Raw genomic sequence first — 20332 nt, 5'->3', positions numbered from 1 at the left:
GTACTACTTTTTCCTCGAAAAAGTTTGCCTGAGGTCATGTTTTTGTGCACTACTAGCAAGAGTTGCTTGTTTAAAGCATTAATGTCTTTTCCAAGAAAGCTCTTCCCAGGAGATTCACCATTCAGTGCTCTATGCAACGTGGGGAAAAGGTAAACTTTTATTTTCTAGGGTCAGGTTTTGCCACAGAGGTGTGCTTGCTCCCAGTGCTGTTTCCTTCTGAGGCAAGTGGTTTGCTGATGTTTGCAGGTATCTGTGCTCTGGGAAGGCTCAGTGCAGTGACCCAAGAGAGCTGAGGAAGTGCAATGAGAAGAAAAACTCTCCACAGTGTGCGTGTGCACAGAGAAAGGGAATGTAAATACATTAAAGGATTCTGTATCACAGATAATCAAATGAACTTGTTCTGTCAGTACTCAAGCAGGCAAATAATGTCCATTATAGTCAAAGGCACTTTTCACATATGACAAGGAGACAGCAAAGATGGCCAAGGAGGATCCATCTCTGGAATAAGTGACAAGAGAAAGCACCTAACAGAGAGGGCCAACCTATCCCCAAAAGAGAATAGCATTAGCAAGAGGAATCAGTAGAGCATCTCACAGAGCATTTACACAGCAGCTTTTGCTGATGAACTGTAGAAAGGAGATGGTGAAAACTTCTGTGAAGAAATGTAGGGGAAAAAAGAAAGAGAAAAAAAGGAGAGATTTCTCCCAGAAGTGGGCCAGATTCCTGATGCAGAAGATGAGCAATCCATGGGGCCCTTCCTCAGCCATGCTGAATCCAGCTTGATGTAACAGTCATTAAAAATGTTTCTTTCTTTTCTGTTTAATTGAAATGCTGCTGCTGTTTAATTTCATAAAGGTAGTGGTGGACTCCTAAAGCATGGCAGCACTTGATGAGCAAAACAGCAGAGGAACAGAGTTCAGAGCAACATCACCTCTCTATGATCTACTGCAAAGGAGTTGGTGTGAAAAGACCACATTTCTTTCCCATAGTGTTTGTATCTTCTGATAGTGCACAATAGTCTGAGGTCAAGGTGAATGCCCTCCACTGACACTTCACACATTAAACCCCTTGCTGTGTAGTATTTAGCCATGAAGTCCTGACACTGATATTTTCTGAAGCAATACTGGAACACTTAAAAATCATTAAATCTCACACTGGCTTTTATTTCAGATGGACTGGACTAAATCCTCAAAAATATTAGCACCTATATTATGTTTTTCTCCAAATAATTTGATTTAATTCATTTTAATCAAATCTTTGAGAGGTTTAATGTATTGTTAATCCTATAATGGCAACATCTGTGTTTCTTTTTAATATCAGACTTTCTTGAAAAACCACTATACTTTTTCACATGGCTACCTCGAATTTCATGACACCTCTTATGCAGCAGAGTAGTAGAAGTTCCAATTTTACATACTGGTGTAAAATTATGTTATTGAAACCTGTGCAGACTAAGAAAAGAGTAGAAAATGCTGTCTGAAAAGAGCAGAAATCTGTACTTACTTCGCAGGCTCTGTACAGGGAAGGAGCCAGTGCTGCTGGAAGGGGGCAGGGAACATTTCTGGCAGATGCATTCCTTCCCATTAAAAGTTACCCGGTCACCCGCAGGGAAAGGCAACCTACAACAGCAGAAACAAAAGCAAACTGGTTACAGTCTCATGCCTTTATCAAAATAAAATATCTTTCCATAAAGGAACTGATTATACTCTGGCTTCTTTTTCTCTGCTTGCCCAGTTCTCATTCAGTTTTCCAGCCACTTAGAAGCTTTAGTATCAAAGGGACATATCAAACATACAACTTCAAATGCAGATGGTTACAGCTTCTCAGGAAAAATAATAGTATCTAAAGATACAAAAACACAGTGAGCACTCAAGTCCAAATTGTTGTGTATCTATGAAATGTAGTATCAGCCAGAGTTCATCACTAACAGGATCAGTTACAGAATGAAAATAAAACTGGCATTACAGGGAGTTAAGTAGAGGCAAATGCAGCCGCTTTTATGTTGTTAAATAGCTGCACGAGAGCGATGACTTTTATACATTAAAAATCAGTACTTGGCCTCACAACTTTTATCACATCAAAGTCTTTCTCTTAATCTGTGTGCTCAGAAAGCAAATGTTAGTGAACTCTCAAAGAGAAAAAACCTATCCCAGTTAGAAAACCCACAGTGTCTACATTATTTGTTTTTCCTACCCAACACAGCTCTCCTTACACTTAATTAAATCATTCCTTTTTATCAGTGTTCTTAAAACAAAAGCTCTCTGCTGTGCACTTCCTTGTCTGGGCACAGAAACCACTGAGGCTTTTCCTCTAAGGGAACCAGATGGACAAATCACTTCATATGCAGCAAAGGATAGTGAGGCTTTAGAAACACATTTCACTCCACCCAAAGCTCATGTCCAACTAAATCCCCATCCAAGCTATCAAAATATGGATTAATGGGGCACAAACATAACACACACCTTCTGCTTCATGTTGAAGTCCATCTGACCACACTATTTCATTAGCATTTCATTAAAACTCATGGCATTCTCCCACAAATGCCATCAAATTCATACCAATTGCAAAGTTGTTTCCACAATAAAAGCTACACAGATACTTTGTGTTAAACTTAAACATTATTTTGCTCCCTAAACTGCCTAAGAGAAGCTTATTATACACTTGAATTACACTTGAATTGCTCCCAGGTGCAATTAAATTAAAATAATTTTTTTATTACTTAGAAAAAGAACTGAAGCAATGCTGTCCTTTGTTTCTATATAATGTTACTAAAATATATTTGAAACCAGCTAAGTGCCATCCATTTTGGACCACTGGTGATAATTTAAAAAATCATGAGAACACATGGAGTGTAAATATTATTGTATTTTTGATATCTGATAATGAATTCTGCATTAAACTTTTTTTTTTCTCTTTCTCAAGTCTTTATACTCAAAAAAACATCCTACCTTGTCACTTACCTAAAGTTACGATAAGGAAAAAAAGCTTTATGGAAATAGCCTTTAATATTGCCTTACTCTCTGACCCAACTTAATGATCTGTGTGCAACGAGGTCCAACACCATGTTAGCATAGATCCAGGAGGCCTAAATTTCCATCTGTTTCAAGGAGGATTTTTTACCATGAATTTTACTCAATAACCTAACCAGAAGACAAAACTGCCTCTAGTGTGACAGGCAGGATGTGGTGGAGCTGCACTCCAGTGAGCAAACCTGTTCTGTCTTGCAGCAGCAGCAAGGTCCTGTGGTACTGATTCAAAAAAAGTCCCAACGCTATCTTTTAGGTCATAACTGTTGTCTGCAACAGATTTTGATACTTTTTGAAGTCAGAGATACTTCTAATATGTGAAATAATAAAAGAGCTTTATGAGCTCACAGAAGAGTTGAAGTTGGAAAGGACCTCTGAAGTCATCTGGACCAACCCAAAGCTTACTCAAATGTACATAAATACATTTGAGTAAAAATTAGCAAATGTGATACACTTCTATATAGATAATAAAAATTCATTACTATATACCAAAAACTGTCTCAAAAATGAAGTGATACAATTCAAATGCTTTCCTAGTTTTCTATTGTAAATGTGAAAGAAACCATTTATTCATGTTTTTATTTTAAAGAAATATTACAAAACCAAGCCTAGAACTTAGCACTACTAATTGACCTGGAAAGACACAAGCCAAGGGACTTCAACCATTCCAAAACTGAGACAAGAACTTGTATCTGATCTCCTGCATGTTTGCAGGAAGACATCTCATCTTGACTTACAGATACATGCAGACTTATTATAACCACTGGTAATCTGCTCCAAATTAAACCCCCACAAAAGCAGCACCCTGCTCCCCTGATGCCATCACACAACCACCCTGGCATCTTTCATTCCTATGCACAACTGCATGCCCTGGACAGGACAGTACCTTCAACTGTGTTTTGCCACAGTCTCCATGGGAACCAAGGCTGGGCTCAGCTCACGACCCAGCTGGGCTCTCATGAGATGTCTCAGTAAAACAGCAGGCTTTGCACCATTAATAATCCTGGGGATGGTGACGTGCTGGAGCTGTGAGCAGTGAAGAAGATGGAGCTCTGAAGAATGACTGTGACTACTGAACAATCTTGTACGTAGTATATAAGGAGCAGTAGGGAGAGGTAAGGTATATCTAAAAATTGCATCTTCCTGACTCAGGGATATACCGAATAAAGATCCAGCTGAACTTCCAATGGAGCACAGAAGCCCCTCTCAAACAGATGCACCAAGCTAATGTAGAAGCAGGGACTGCCCACTTTGAATTGGCTCATCTCATCATTGCCTATGCAATTGGGCAATCTAAAACGAAATAAGTTAAAGCTAGAGGAGAAGAAGAGGATTATCGACCTCCTATGGCTCAAAGACAGAACCAGGCAGATGACACCTTCAAACATGCCAAAGCTCATAGGCACCACAGAAAGTCACAGAGCCTCTTTAGATGGGAGGGTACATAGGGGGTTTCCTAGCCCATAAAAATACTGTATTTGGTTTATTTTCTAAGAGTTCAGTACCTAATCATCATGCTGTTCCATTCCAATGCAAGAGGGCAACAATTTTGGTTCTTTATTGTTCACCAAATATGCAAGACATCTTGCTCTAAAAACCTCAGATAAAAGTTCCTTGGAGCTGTCCACCCCAAGGTACAGGCAGACATTTCCTCCCCTCACTTATGGGTTTAGAAGACCCCTCACATGTCTTCTAAACCCATAAGTAAGTCTCAAAGTTTGTTTCACTGTCTTGTTCACTGGGAATTCATACCCACCATATCTGTCACTTTTCCTGCACCAGCTGACCCCTCCCTTTCACCAGCAGCTCTGCTCAAGCATTTCAGTGCCAGTATGAGTGAAGGCACAACAGAAGGTGGTAACAGTCAATTAACAAGGTTTCAGTTTCTGAGCTCTCTAAGTTGCAAGCAGGACTATATATATAATTTTAGGCTAAGAGCAGCAAATCTGCCTTCAAATACAATGATATCTCACCCCCAGTCACCCACTGAACACTGCTAGGTATTGCAAAAACCAGGACAGGGTTTTAATTAGCTACTTATCCTTTAATAAATATTCAGTGAGATTTTCACAGTTGGATAATCTATTTTTGAAGTGAGAATTAAGAGCATTTTTGAAGCAGCTCTCTCAAATGACTTGCAGAATTTTAATACATCTATGACTCATTTCCCAACAAATTTTGTTTTATCCACCTGCCTACAATATTTGCAAACCCAGAAAAAAATCTGGAGGTGACCAACAAAACGATATTGTAAAACATCAAATCACCATCAGTCTAACCCAGGGTAACTGTGTGCTCATGCCAAAAGGTCAGGTCTTTCTCTGCACCATGCCCCAATCTATGCAGCTGTGGGCAAATCATTCAAGCTTTCTGGGAAGGACAAAAGAAAATATTATGTTTTTTTTTCAGAGCAGATGGATGCCCATCTATTCTTTAAATTGCTGATCTGACTCTGTGGCTGAACAGTCAACTAAATTTGATATATGAAAATTAAGAGAAGCCTGTGGTCAGGTTGTTGAGAGAGCAAAGCTATTCATTTCAGCTGCTGGCTGCAGTGATACCAGGTCAGGTGTAATGTCAGATGGCAACCTAAGGACCAGCAGGATCAAATTCTGCTCTAACTTGTACCTGGTACAATCACATCCCTCAAGGTGCTCCATAGGGATGAATCCCTGTGGGTTAAAATGATGATATGAAGTGGACACTGAGTGCTACCTACCTATCACAAATTTCAGTGAGGGAAAATGCTAAACCCTGCAAGCAGTGAGGAACAATCCCCTGCACCAGTGCACCACAGGGGTTAATCAGCTGGAAAGCCTAAGAAGATGTGGGGTCCCAGTGGACACCATGTTGGACAGGAGTTAGCAGCATGTCCCCACAGCAACTGGCCAGCCACATCCTGGGAGGCATTAGTGTAGCCAGCAGATCCAGGGATGTGATCTTCCCTGCTGCTCATCATTTAGGAGACTGCAGCAGGCACCATCTTGGGCTCCTCAGGACAAGATTTACTGGAAGGAGACAGGGAAGGTGGCGAGACGCAGAGCTGCAGTACAGGACACATGGGCAGGCAGGGACTGCAGCAGATGTACCTGCCCAGGGGAGATCGTGTTGCTGCCTAAAACTACCTGGTGACACGTACACAAAATTGGAGCCACACTCTTCTCAGAGGTAAAGAGTGAAAGGACAAGAGGCAGCAGATATAAGCTGGAACATGGGGAACGTCAACTCAATATAAGGGAAAAAAAATTACAATGAGCTTGTTGAATGCTGGAACACACTGTTCAGAGAGTCGGCTGGAAATATGTCCAAGGAATGCCATCAGCTGTCTACTCAAACTGGACTTGCTTTGAGCCAGGGGCTGGACCACAGGACCACCACAAATCCCTTCCATCCTACATTATTCTAGGGCTATGGGGATGCTCCATGTAGAACCAAAGAATCCTGGAATCACTAAGGTTGTAGCAGACCTCCAAAGTCATCAAGTCCAATCTTTGACCGAACACCACCATGCTCATGTCATCACATAGTGCCATGTCTACTGATTTTGTGAACACTGCCAGAGATGGTGACTCCATCAGTTCCCTGGGCACCCTGTTCCAATGCCTAAGCCCCTTTTCAGTGAAGCAGCTTTTCCCAATATCCAATCTGAACCTCCTTGGGCACAACATAAAGACATTTCCCCTTGTCCTATCGCTGGTTGCCTGGGAGAATAAACTGACACCCAGCTCATTGCAACCTCCTGTCAGGCAGCTGTAGAGAGCAATAAACACCCCCCGAGCCTCCTTTTCTCCAGATAAACAACTCCAGTACCCCCAGCTGCTCCTCACATGATTTGCACTCCAGACCCTTCCTCTAAAGAGCAACAGACTTAAACCTGAAGAGCAGCACACCACCATGCCTTCGTTCAGGAAGAACCACATGTTGATAAATATATGTGGTTTAGAATCAAAATGCCAAGAATACTCAGGCTGATTTCAAAATCTTGGGATCAACACTCTAGGTTTCTACAACACCTAGCAGTGTTCAGTGGGTGACTGGTGGTGAGATGAAGAACACTTCATGAGATACCGTAACAAGCAGCAGGTACTGCTTAAGTGGAAACCAAACCCTTTTCAAATTCAGCAGCACTAAAAAAAAGAGAGCAAATAAAATGTTTAGCATATTCAAAAAGTCTGTCATGATTGCTATGTTTAAGAAAAAACTGAATTTGAACTTTTAATTTTCAGTACTATCCTAATTTCTCAAGACATACATACACAAAAGATCTCAGTTCTTTCTAGAACCAGCGGTGTTATATATGCAGGACTACACAATCTCCTGCTGAAAAAAGAAAAGAATTTGAGCTTTCTGATTTTTTATATTCAACTGCCTGGCCAAAGTGAATTACCTTCTTGAAGACAGTAAAAATACAAATGGGTGGAAAGAGGTTTTATAGCTGGATTTGTTAGGCAACCCCTTGAAGAATATGTATCTGCCTCTTTCCTCCACATACTATTCATCTCTACAGGCACATATTCAGCTTCTGTCAAGATGCTGTTTTAAGAGAAAGCTTCCTGAGCTCAGAAAAACTCAAATATAAAAATTCTGTAAAGCCAACACAAACCTATTTCCTTATTAATCAGGGATGTATGTGCTCATCTATCCTCCACCTAGGGGTCAAGTTATCCTCTCTTTATCATTTAGATGCCACAATTTTTTTCCAAGTTTTAAGTACAAGAATACTGAAACTAAAGGGGTAATTATTATACACACTCCTCCAACTGGATACATAAACAGCAAGCCTCCAACTTTACTAATTACAATAATACCCGTAAAATCAAATCCCATTTTGTTTTAATATTCAGAGGACAAACAGCCCACAAGTAGCACAAATCATACTCTAGGTACCACATTAGACAGACCATACATCTTTTATATGCTTACTAAATCTATAGGACTTGTTAACACACTAAGACATCTCCCGAAAATTCCATTTTCAGAGTATTATCACAGGTATGACAACCCATTTCTTTCCGAAAGACTCAATGTCCTGCCATTTCCCATCCTACATAAGAGCCAAACTGTCCTGACTACGACACATATGTAAGAAGTATGTGCACTATTTTAATAAAACTAAGCTTCTATTGCTACAGCCAGCCTCAATTTTCTCCCTCTTTCTATTTCACTTTTACAAACACATGAAGCTTTTGAAGGAAATGTCTTTGGCAGCCCTCTGGAGGACACAGCTCCTTTCAATTAATGAAGCTGTAAGAATATTGCTCAGCCACTTCCTGGGAATTCAGAGTAAACATTTAATCTGCAACAGTTTTCAATCTATGTTGTTATTCTTCCACTCATTCCTGGTTTTAGGCATTATCATCACAAAACACCACAGCAGATAAAAGGTTTCACTAGGCTATGAACAGAACTGGAAGAAGAAGGGATTAAGCCCTTAATCTTTACTCCAGCACAGCAAACAACTGAAACCTGATTTTTTTTAAAGAGCCACTTGGTTAACACAAGATGGAGAGAAACAATCAACTAGGATGGCACAGTATATTGTACTTCTACCAGTTTTTTCTCTGAATACTAATTCATTTATTTTTTGACTTTAGCTTGCGGCAGCCCTGGGCAGTAGCATCTGACTCCCAGGAGATGCCCAAGGATGAGCTGGATTTCTGACACTCCAGCTTTTTCACAGAGGAGGGCAGCAGGTTACAAATGCAGTGCAGAAGGTACAAGGAATACAGTTCCCTGTGACACTGGGTCAAGTGGCATCCAACAGTAGTAATATCAGGAGACAACTGGGCTTGGATTGCTGACTTTTTCCCACTGCTCCTGCTAGCTAGGTTTTCTCACTGATGCTACCATACACTTCCCACATGTTTCTATTCAAACCTTATCTTCTCTGAAAATAAGGGGGGAAAAAAGGACTTGCTACTGACACTGGTTTACTATGCAATGTAGAAACAGTTTAGAAGTGTTACTTCAGCAGCTACAGAAATAGGGCTTGCAGCAGTGCTCATTTAAAATAATTCAGTGATCCTGCAGCATTCTGGAGAAATGTGTCATGAGTGCAAAATGCCTTCTGCTGCCAGTGTTTTCATGCTGAAGATGGTAAGAGCCTGGCTTGGTTTCCATGAGAGCAGGATCAGCCCCACTGGCAGGCAGTCACCACCTCTCAAATTCACACCATTTTGGAGGTTAGATTTCTAACACAGCACCCACATTAAAGTCTGGCTGTAAAAGGTAATGCCAAATGCAGTTGGCATCATCCACTAACTACTACTGACAGTGTGCCTTGGCGCAGTATTTAAGGTTTCCGCCCATGTGTAGAAAATGAGGGCACAAATGGTTCTCCTGACTCTTCCCACCACAGAAAATATCAAGGTAGAGAGTTTTACACCATTTCCCCCCCTATTTTGTTATTATTGTTTTTTAAACGAACAAACAAGTTCCTTCTTTTGGCTTAAACAACATGTTTTTACAGCCTACCAACCTTATTTTTACTGAGGATATCACTCAATAAAATAAATGCTGATGATGTTTAGATAGGACACTCTTCCTCATAAAAAACACAGGTTATGTCTGACTTGCAATGACAGGGGTAATTGAAGCTGATTTAAAGCATATAAACACATGACAGGATTCTTCTGCTGCTCTGCACCACAAATCAGTGTTACAACCCCCCTGGGAGACACTAATTGAATCCTGCTAGTCAGCAGGGCATTAGCTGGCTGTGATGAAGACAATATGAATTTGTGTGTCCTTCCAAGAAAAGCAACAGAAGCAGATCTGGGTCTCTCTACTGAACTACTAGAAACAGCAAAATAGCATTTAATGCATCTATTTATTTATACAGAAAGTTAGGAAACATCTCTGATTTTATTTTTTATATGATATATTACTGTGTCAGGAACTTCATTTTTAAAAGCTTTACCACATCCTCAGCACACATTGTATTTGCAATGTGAATAATTTCCAGGGCCGCAATTTAACTCACCTGAATTGTTAGGTACTTAAATATTTTAGTCACAAGGAAAATTATTCCAAATTTCCAGGGAGACAAAATAAACTGTATCACCAAACTCCAAACCAGCAGCTGAAGGACTGACTAAATAAAGCAGCAGTTGGTATTTCCAATGGTCTGAAACCCAAGGTAGGTAGTTTCTGAGTACAGTAATAACAGTTAAATACATTTCTGCTAAGCTCTAGTGGTGTGACTGAGGATACAGGCACATTTAGCCAGAAAAATGGGATCAACCAGTTTTTCGATTTCTCTTAAATGACGGAGTACCTCACTTTACAGAAAGTACTAGTGCTGAGAATAAAGGTACCAAAAAATAGCTCTGCTCATCTCTACAAGAGCTGTAATACTGCCAGGCTGCAGGCCAATAGCCAGCAGTTAATTAATGAGATACACTTGAAGTAATTTTCCTTCACTATTAAAAGAAAAAATAAAATACAAAAAAGATGTTGGGATTTTTTCTTATCTTTACTCTCCACATTTGTTTTAAGTATCCAAAAGAAAAAACTGCCTATTAAACAGACCAAAACTTAGACAGAATTTATTATAATAAAGGCTTGCCTATCTCAGAGTCTCCCCTCTATCACAGCTATTATTATTATTTGTGCAATCGCTTTATTTAATTAAGATTCTGTCACGAGCCACAGCTGCTCTGGAATTTGACGTCCTGCTCTTGCATCAGCACAGGAGGATTTCTGAGCTCCAGGGGCAGGGCAGGCTGGGCTGGCAGACAGCCACAGTGATATGGCCATGCTGGTTTGGGACTGCACAGTCACCTCACAAGGCACCAGCACACAGAGCATCTAAACTGTGCAGCACCAGTGCCTCGTTGGGGTCTGAAACCCTTTGAAAGTGGGGCTGCTTTTCTTGTACTCCTAAAAGCTCAAGTTTAGCCAGAGAAACTACGGCAGCATTCCCATTTGATGCAAACTGCTAAAACAGCAGTTTGAAGGTTTTCTGAAGGCTTAGTGCACTTCAAGCTTCTTCATGAAGTCTTCAATAGATATGTTTGTGCTATTTCTACACAAGAGGATTAAGATGCAGATTAAAATGACATCAGTCCCTTGTATTGTTGAGTTTGGGACCCATGGGGGAAATGATCCCACTGAACTACACTGGGCTTTAGTAGCAGCCTGCTGAGGACTCAGCCATTGGCACCGGAATCCTTTGTAACTTCAGGCCAACAAATGAAAAAACAGTAGGCACCAGAGAAATTAAGCAATAGTTGGGGCAAAATGTCTTACAACAAAGACAGTGGAAGTTTCTAAAGTACTTTGAAAACCTCATACATAAGATAACATAAAAAAGAAAAACACATTTGGAAAAAAGGGAGGCACTCAAAATTACAGATTTTTTTTTTTTAATTCTGCAATTTTTTAAGGAGTGAGTAAAAAAAAAGCCCTATTTCTAGGCAATAGGTTTGAATGCCTGGCATTCAGGGCATTCTGGCATCAGAAACACAGCTTCATGTAGAAAACCTACCTGCAGACAGCACACACAAAACAGTCTGGGTGATAGGTTTTGCCCAGTGCTGAGACCACTTCTCCCTCAATGAATTCATCACAACTGAAGCAGCGTGTGCCATAGAGTCTCTGGTAGTCCAAAGTACAGATGTAGTCTCCCTGTCTCACAAAAAATCCTCCTTGAGCCAGGTCACATCCACAAGCTGCAGAAACAGAAAAGGCAGACTCAGAAGGCAAGAAACAAATGCTCTAAGATTAAGCTGATTTTTCACCTGTCATCTGAATGGTTCATAGTGGAGTATTTGAGCACTTCAGTGTAGGAGCTTATGATCACAGAGCAGATGTGCATCTGAAAGACACCACTCTTACAGTAAATTACATCAGTCATGTATTTTGGACACTAATAGCCTGGACTTATTTAATGTAAAAACCTCAGTGCAGCAGCTCTGAGTACGAAGTTAAAGTCTGTAGAAGTTAAGTTCAGGGTTACCATATATAACATCTAACACATTTAACAGGTTAAAAGAAATGCATAAAGGATATAAATCTTTAAAATCTAAAGCACCAGTGTTGCAAAGAAACATCTCTGACAGATTACAGGTGTTTAGACACCTAGACACAAAAGGGTTAACTAGAGCTGTCCCTAAACATGGGGGCTGATGCTCATGGCACTGCTCCACATTTTCAAAAGTTAAATCAGCTTAAAGCAGCTCTCATGTTTACCTGATGAACATCACTCACCACGTATGAACTGGAGGCACCTCCAGGTTCATCCACTCCTGGCAAAAGTAAGATTTTAGTCCTAAATGTCAATTTTGATTTTTTAAACTAAACCTGTAGCAAAGGGTTATAGTTGATTATCCAAAGGCTTCTGAGACTGTTCAGGAGTTTTCTTCGTTGCACCAAGGATGAAGCTAGGCTGGAATTTTGAGAACACATATGATGGGAAAGGAGAGATACAATGGTCTGGTGAAGTCATAGAGAAAGAGCAGATATGTAGAACATGACCATCATCCACCTTGACCAGGATCTGTGGAAACAGACTTGACTTGATTTAAAAGGGAACTGGACTTCAAAGCTGTGATTCTGCTGCTGTGTTGACTACTCCTTTACTGCAAGGCACAGCACCACACTTGTTACTACGTACTCCTGCTCCTGGGGATGTTCATGTAGGAATGTGTTCCCATCAGCAAATGGTGTTTACAGTCAAACCATGCTGAACCACAGCAGTGTCACTACTCACATACAGCCCACAGAAAAGGAGTGGGAATGTTGCTTATTAAATTTGGGTTGCATGTACAAAACTTTGCAGAGTTGCTTAGTGCCTTGGTCCCAAAATAGAAGAAGTATCCACGCTTCTAAAATTCCAGATTGAGATTTACACTCAGGTACCTGAGAGCACAAAGGCACTTTGGTTTCTAAATGTAAAGCCTGGCAATTCATACCCAAACCTGTTTGCAAGGTCAGAATCAGTAATTTTGCACCTAAACTACAAGAAAGGAGTCCAAGAGAGATGCCCAAGGCACAAAGTAACACACACAGAGCAGAAACCCCAAGAAAGCAGAGGAACCAGATCACTGATTCAAAATTACATCCAATCACTCTCTCCTTTTTATAGTCTTTGTTAACTGTAGCACAGGAGGCTTGGGCTCAAGGCCCTCTTTGAACCCTCTGAGGGCTCATCCCTGTGTGGGATTTCAGTACTCATTATTCTCCCTGGAGATGACCCTGACTACTAAGAGTCAGAAAACAACAATCATGCTAGAACTGTATTAATGCATGGTCAAGAACTGAAGAACTATGTGTTCTAATCTTTCCTATAAGTCAAAATAATTCCAATCACATTGCATGTGTCATGGACAACATGGATTAGATGATTTATATTTCAATACACTGCTCATGTTCTCTATCTCACAGGCTTAAGGTATTTGCTTTAGCATTTCTCTTTCTCACCCATGCTCTTATTTTTATGGAGGACAGGCTTTTTGAACAGACATTCCAAAAATCTGGCACAACTTGCTGGATATCATGAGTTTCTTTCAGCCTATATATTTCAGCTACCTACTGGTGTCCCAGAAGCAGAGCTCAACTATGGATTTAAGATGATGCTGAGCAGCATGCTGAGCTGATACTGATGCCCTAGAGCAGCTCTAAATTGCATTATACAGTGTTTGAACTTGTAAAGTGGATCATAAGAGAAAAAAGTTAAAAGGACATAACTGCATTTCTGAAAAGAGGAGGGAGGGGTTATGTCCCTAAATATGTTTCTTTATGCTGGTAGAAGCACATCTGACTGCAGTGCACCTGGACAAAGGCACCAAGAGCCACTTGGAGCTACAGAACAGGCACTGGTTAACACATTTTGCTGTGCACCATCAGGACTTACAGCTGGGTTTCCATAGCCAGAGGAAGATGACTTGATAGTGTAGCCACAAATTATTTGCCACTGCTCTGTTGTGCACTTTTGTCCCTGTTCACCTGCTAAAATGAGAGAGAAGCACAACCAAATCTATATTTATAGTCTAAATGGAAGCCAGGCAGGCTCCGTCTCACTGCAGCTAAGAGAGTCCTGGTGCAAGGTTTGGGGCACGTGGGTTCAACAACCGTTGTGCCACCGGCATTTGGTGGCACTCTGTCTCACCCTGAGGGTATTGGCTTCTCTCTGTTCTGTCACTAAAGCAGTCTGCACTGATGCACTTAATCCTGGCTTCTCAGGAAACCCTGCAGAGAAACTGCTCACCTAAAGAGAGCCAGAAAAACAAGTTATTGGGACTTCAAAATAAAAGTGAGCCTGGCAGCCTCTCACCAAGCCCCTTTCTGCATCACCATCTCCCCATATGCAAAGAGTGGCTGAATGAACATCACCAGCTCTGCTCCACAGGCCATTCCTTGAGTCACAAACCCTTGCCGTGCCTGCTCCTTCACTCACTGAACCATCTGATCCAATTTACCTTGACACCCAGCTGACCAGAGGAAAACATAAGGATTCCAGTTAAATACTGGATTGGATATTAAAGTAGTCATGGTTTAAAGCTGAGAAAAGCAGCTAGGAAAAGAGATCCGTTGGCCTTCCCTCAGGTGAGATGCTGTGCCCCTTGCTAGCTACTTACATGGACAGAGACACTGCCCATCTGAGATGATGCTGCAGAGACTGGAAACCAGGAAAGGAAAGCCGGAGGAAGTCTAGGGAGAATATCTGAAGGCAGCGACCAGATCTTACTCTCCTAGGACAGGAAATTAGCATTATGTCACATCCACTCCTACCTAGCATTTGTCTTCCAAAAGGAGTATATGGAGGAAGGGTTATTTTTAACATAGAAACAGTTTCAATAGTTTCTGGAGTTCATCTTGGTGGTAAGAGAAAAGCACTGAAACCACTAATTATATTAATGAAGAGACTAACAGTTACTCATCTTCTTGTCTCGGTATTACCTTGCATACATGGCAATGCCTTTTCCAGAGCAGTTTTAAGCTTTAGGAGGAATTTTTAAGTAGTGAATAAGTGTTTGTCGCTTATTCTTATGATACTTAGAAGCAAGCCAGTACCTGGATCTGCTATGGGACTTGAGAGGGACAACATCCACACCATTTTTAGGGAGGGTATCTCAGGGTGGCTTCTCTTACAGCTGGATAATTCCACTTTTCAAGACAGTTTGCAATTACCTGACACCAAAATACTTCATATATAAATGTGAGGGGGTCCTCTACTGGTTTAGAAACTGACTAATTTTTTCCTTAGCACCGTGTCTTTAGCAGCACCTGAAGCACTGGATTTATGCAGTGTGTAATAATTATAGTTTCAAACTAAAATAGGTAAAATTTAGATGGGATATATGAAGAATTTTTTTTAAGTGAGGCTGGTGAGACACTGGAACAGGTTGCCCAGAGAGATGGTAGATGGTCCATCTCTGGAAACATTTAAAGTCAGGTTGGACAGGGCCCTGAGCACACTGATTTAATTGAAGATATCACTGCTCATTCCAGGGGAATTTTGACTAGATTACCTTTAAATGTCCCTCCCATTATCCTATGATTCTATAAAAATAAATAGCAGTAAATCAATTAATCAATGCACTTTAGGCACATTGCTATTCCACTACTGTACGCCATCAGTACTCCATTTGCAGTGTACAAATATAAAATGCATCTGTTATCTGTGCTGGCAAATGAGCCTACTGAAAGTAGATTAATTTTTTGGCTGCATGCTGGGCCTAAAAACCAGCTGCATCCTGAGCTGCCTGGGGGCACGGTGCTACGCTCACTGTGCTGCTGCACATTGCAGCAGGCTGCAGCAGCAGCAGGCACTGCAGGTCTTGCCATCCCAACCGTGCTGCTCTGCTGTCAACGCACCAGACAATCAAGCGGTTTGCTTAAATGCAACTGCACATATCAAGTCTATATTTTTCCCTGCCATTTTCTGCCTGAGGTAAGTTAAATAAAAATTTTCTTTGTCAGCACTGTGGTTTTATGTCCACTTCTGCTATTTTCCTCCATCCATGAGATGGATGCCACTGGCTGACCACGATCCTAAGAGTGACACATAGTACACCGCTGATACTATTCTCTTTTGGCAGCTAAATTCTATGTATTCATACACCATTGATGAAGTCTGAGATCCCATTCTCCAAAAGCCCATGATCATATGTGGAATATTTCTCCTGGTCGCTATGCCTGTGAGAAGGAATCAGAACCACCTGGCAAACTTCCACCGCTACAGCTTTGACTGAAGTTCAAACTGAACTGCAATTAATCTGAAGCAGTCTAAGCTCATTTCCAGCAGATGGCTGGGACTCTGATACTCCTTCTTGCATGGTCTATTGTGGTAAGTCCAGATAAGCTTTTCACAAAGCTTTTGGGGAAGTCTTTCCCAGCTCCAAGTCTGCTGGCCATACAAATATTGGCATGGAAATATCATCTTATGGCTAATTCACACCTCAACCTTCAGTCTATAGGTGAGCAGCAGTAAGACAGAAGGGACCTTGCAATGGGTTATATAAACGATACAATTCAATCACTCTTCTATGCATGAGTGATCATATCAACTGTCTTTCCAAACACATCTGTGAAATCAAGAATACTCAACCCTGTCAGTCACTGGCAGTGTATTAGCAATAATATCTAAAATACCATCTATAATCTCAAGGACTTGAATGACACCTTATTTTGTTACTATCCAGGGCAAACAAAAGCAGCATGCAGCCCCAGAAAAGTCCTGGACAGACCTGCTGGTCTCTTCTCCAGCTTCCAATCAGGAAATGCAGGACAGCAGACAGGTCTGATGGAAGAAAACCAGCAACTTTCAGGAGCAGAAAAGATTCAGAGAACTGTGGGAATACATCGTGTCCTGCAACACTTCACTATGCATATGTAGCCCTGATAAAGCTATAAAGGACAGAGAGTACAACACCTACACAAGCTCCCAGGCCACACTGGCCATGATGCCCACAAATTAATTTATGGAGTAAACACTTCAGTGCAGGAAAACCCTTTAAGATTCAGAATACTCTTATGAAACTGACAAAACATTAGAGTGCACCAATTAAAATGAAGGAAAGTTTAGGAAATTTTCTGTGCACTGTGTACCTTGACTCCTATAATAAATGGGAACTACACATCGAGTAATTTTTCATTAGAAAGTATATTTCTATTTTCCTTCTGGAAATCATAGTTTCCCAATGGCTTAGAGACAGTGTTACTGCCCTATAAAAACTCTACCATAGTCTCAGAGGTGAGCAAGGTCCTCACAGCATTAGGTATGTGGCTGTTTCAAACTACCAAAACAATCCCCAGGAAAACTGGAAAAAATGTCTTATTTATTCTAATTTCTTGTTTTAAGGACTCAATTTGGTTATTTAAAATTTACTTGTTTATTCTAATTTCTTGTTTTAAGGACTCAATTTGGTTATTTAAAATTTAAAAGTATGCTAAAGAAATTTAAGAAACAGAGTAATGTGGTTCAACCTATTTTAAACCAAATAGCAACTTAAGTGTTTATAAATAAAATACTGCTGTCATTAGCTAGACTAATTAAAACAGGTTTTTAAAAACAATAAAATTAAATAAAACCCACAACACAAAAAAAAAAAACCCAACATGCAAAGCAACAACACCAAATATTTCAAGATTTTTTTCTTAACAGTGCTTTGGGTGCCAGTTCCAGGTTTGCAAATCAAGTCCCTGTTCTATTCACAGATATGGCAGATGGTCTCGTGTTAATGAGTTGCAGAAAGTGGGAGGTAGAACAACACCAGTGTGGCACTGATGAATTTTATGCAACAACTCTCCCTGGGTCTCAATAAAGGCATCACATCACTTTAGTGCACTGAAATGCCCAGTAGCTACTCCAGAGTGCTGCTGTATCCCTGCTGTGTTCCCAAGGGAAAGAGCATCACGTAGTCTGGAAGTCCCCTGCATAAAGACATCCTTGCATTGACTTTTTGTTTTCACAGGGAAAACTTTACCCAAAAAGAGAACTTAAGTAATTAAAATGACTTACGGGCTTTTTAAAATAATAATAATTCTGTGACATCATCTAATGTGGGCTGAAACTATGCATGTTCAAAACTTCTTTATATGAATAGTATCTTTACTGCCTGCAAAGCTTACATAGATTTGAAAATCCTATCCTCTAATGAGTACTTACCTTCCTACTATAACTTCTCATTCAAGTGCTCTAATTAGGACTTACCTTTCTACTATAAGGTACTAGAAGGATGCAAATAAAGAGTAAATAAATTGGAAAACAGAAGCAACAGAGGTTTGGCTTCCTCTGGTGGGTAGTTAGCTACCTTCTATTGAATGTTATTAAGATATTCCTTTACCAGTACTAATAACCATGATTCCTCCGATTTCACCATGCTTTACTAGTACTACCTATTTATTAAATTTGTGAAAGATACTCTTAAAAAAAGACTCACCAGACTCTGATTGAAATATATATGCTATGTTACTAGAATGCTGGTGTTATGGGTATATGGCCAGGATGTAAGGGGCTGCAGAAAGCTCTTAATGAATACAAAGAACGGCTGCAACAAGAAAATGATTAGAAAAAAAGGAAAATGATCCATTACTTTGTGATAGTGAAAGTTAGCTAACTGACCAAAATTTGTTCATGCTTTAATTATTGAGTTGTTTTTAGAAAATCAGTGATTAAAAATTTTAAAACTCAGGTTTTAAAACCACAACATAGAACCATTTGCTGCTACATTAAATTACTTCTGCACCAGCAAAAGTGATCATTACTATCATCATCAAAATCTCGGTGAAATTGTGAAAATGTGAAAAAGTGAAACATTGTGAAAATGTGAAAATTGTGCAAAATAAAAAATTACAAGCTAACATGACATTGGTAAGGCAGCCCTAATCCTACCACACTCTGTAACCTTGGTGAGCCTTACATTGGAAACAGCTTTTCCTCTTATACTGAGTTAATGCAATCTGGGATTACAAACTCCTGAAGGACTCAGGAAGTGCTGGACATGTTGCTGAGAGTGCCTGATAAATAAGACTCCCTGCACTAATCCCCAGTGCCCATGACACCAGAAATACCAGAAATTGCTACTGCCTGGCAAAAATCTGGGACTCGGAAATCTTACAAATGATCTTCCTGGAAGTGACTCCCATTTTGAAACGTGAAACCCCGTAGCTATGCTCAAATGTGAGTCCCTCAGATTACTCAGTGTAGCTTAGAACATGTTCATATCCTAGCAGATGCATTTGAGCTAAGAAAGAAATAACTCCTACTGCCAAGTTACTCCACGTTTTTAATATTTTCACTGAATATTTTGTCTTAACCCTTCCCATTAATAGGACTTCCCAATAAATGATATAACTCTGGGTTCTGTTGATGTTCTACTGAGAAAATGGTATAGAAGTGATATATCCAGACCTGGGCTTTTTCACAGTACCCAGGACACTGCAGGGTCACAGAAACACTCATCCCCAGAACCACATACCCCATTCTAAGCTGAAGATGTGCTAAATTCTAGCAGATTAATTAAAAAAAACCCATGAAAATTAATGGGAAGCATTGTTATATTAATGAAAATTAATACTTGCAACTGCTAGCTGTGACATCAGGGAAGACTGCATGTGCTGCACCCATAACAAGACACAGCAATCAGGATAATTTTGATCAGGGATAAAACAAGATACATATGAGACACAATGAAGCAGGTATAGCACACAGGTCATGTTTTTACCGCTATGGCTCTGACTGGAAGTTTATTTCCTTTCATGAAGACTAACCAGGAAAGGACACAGATGTGAGTTATAGTTCTTCTTACATATGTACAAAGAACACTCTTTAGCAAGATGGAATGGGTTCTCCTGTTTAAATTGGTCACTGCAACTTTGGAAATGTCAGGACACTGTCAAAACACAGAAAATTAAATATCTGCCAAATACTAATAAAACAGGGTAATTTCTAACCTTATCAAAGGCTATCCAAGATAATATAATTACAGCATCTACATATTCCTGTCTACAATTCTATGTTAACCTGTCTCTCTACTGGGTGTACTAAATCACAGTTATAAGCAATCTCCAAGTTAATATTTCTCTAATACCATCCACTCCATTAAATGCAGTCCTGACCTAACAGACACACTCAGAATAGTTTATATTCAATTTTTTTTTGACAGTCTAAGTCATTAATATTTTATTGTTTCAGTAATTTTCCTTGCTGGTTTTATTACAGTGGTAACAAATAAAAAAAAGAATTAGCAAACATGAGAACCAAAGCCCTTGAAGTCTAACAAAACTTTGCCTTACTGTATCAAAGATATCTGCTTCATTGTAACAGAACCTGATTAAAATGGGATATATTTTAAACTAAA

The 20332-nt window shown here is 40.1% G+C and overlaps 1 protein-coding gene across 13 annotated transcripts in view; it reads right to left on the bottom strand.

Annotated features, from left to right (window-relative positions):
• The window catches only part of ABLIM2 (actin binding LIM protein family member 2), a 130224-nt gene that overhangs the window by 69250 nt on the left and 40642 nt on the right, over positions 1-20332 (bottom strand). For all 13 annotated transcript variants that reach the window (XM_068188587.1, XM_068188592.1, XM_068188593.1 and 10 more), the window contains exons 3-4: positions 11515-11698; positions 1504-1619 (exon numbers count right to left, since the gene is read on the bottom strand). In XM_068188587.1, coding sequence (XP_068044688.1) covers positions 1504-1619; positions 11515-11698 — 300 coding nt within the window. The remainder of the gene's footprint in view (positions 1-1503; positions 1620-11514; positions 11699-20332) is intronic.

Source organism: Anomalospiza imberbis, chromosome 4 (assembly GCF_031753505.1).
Source record: "Anomalospiza imberbis isolate Cuckoo-Finch-1a 21T00152 chromosome 4, ASM3175350v1, whole genome shotgun sequence".
Taxonomy (NCBI): domain Eukaryota; kingdom Metazoa; phylum Chordata; class Aves; order Passeriformes; family Viduidae; genus Anomalospiza; species Anomalospiza imberbis.
This window is presented reverse-complemented; position numbering and strand designations above follow the sequence as displayed.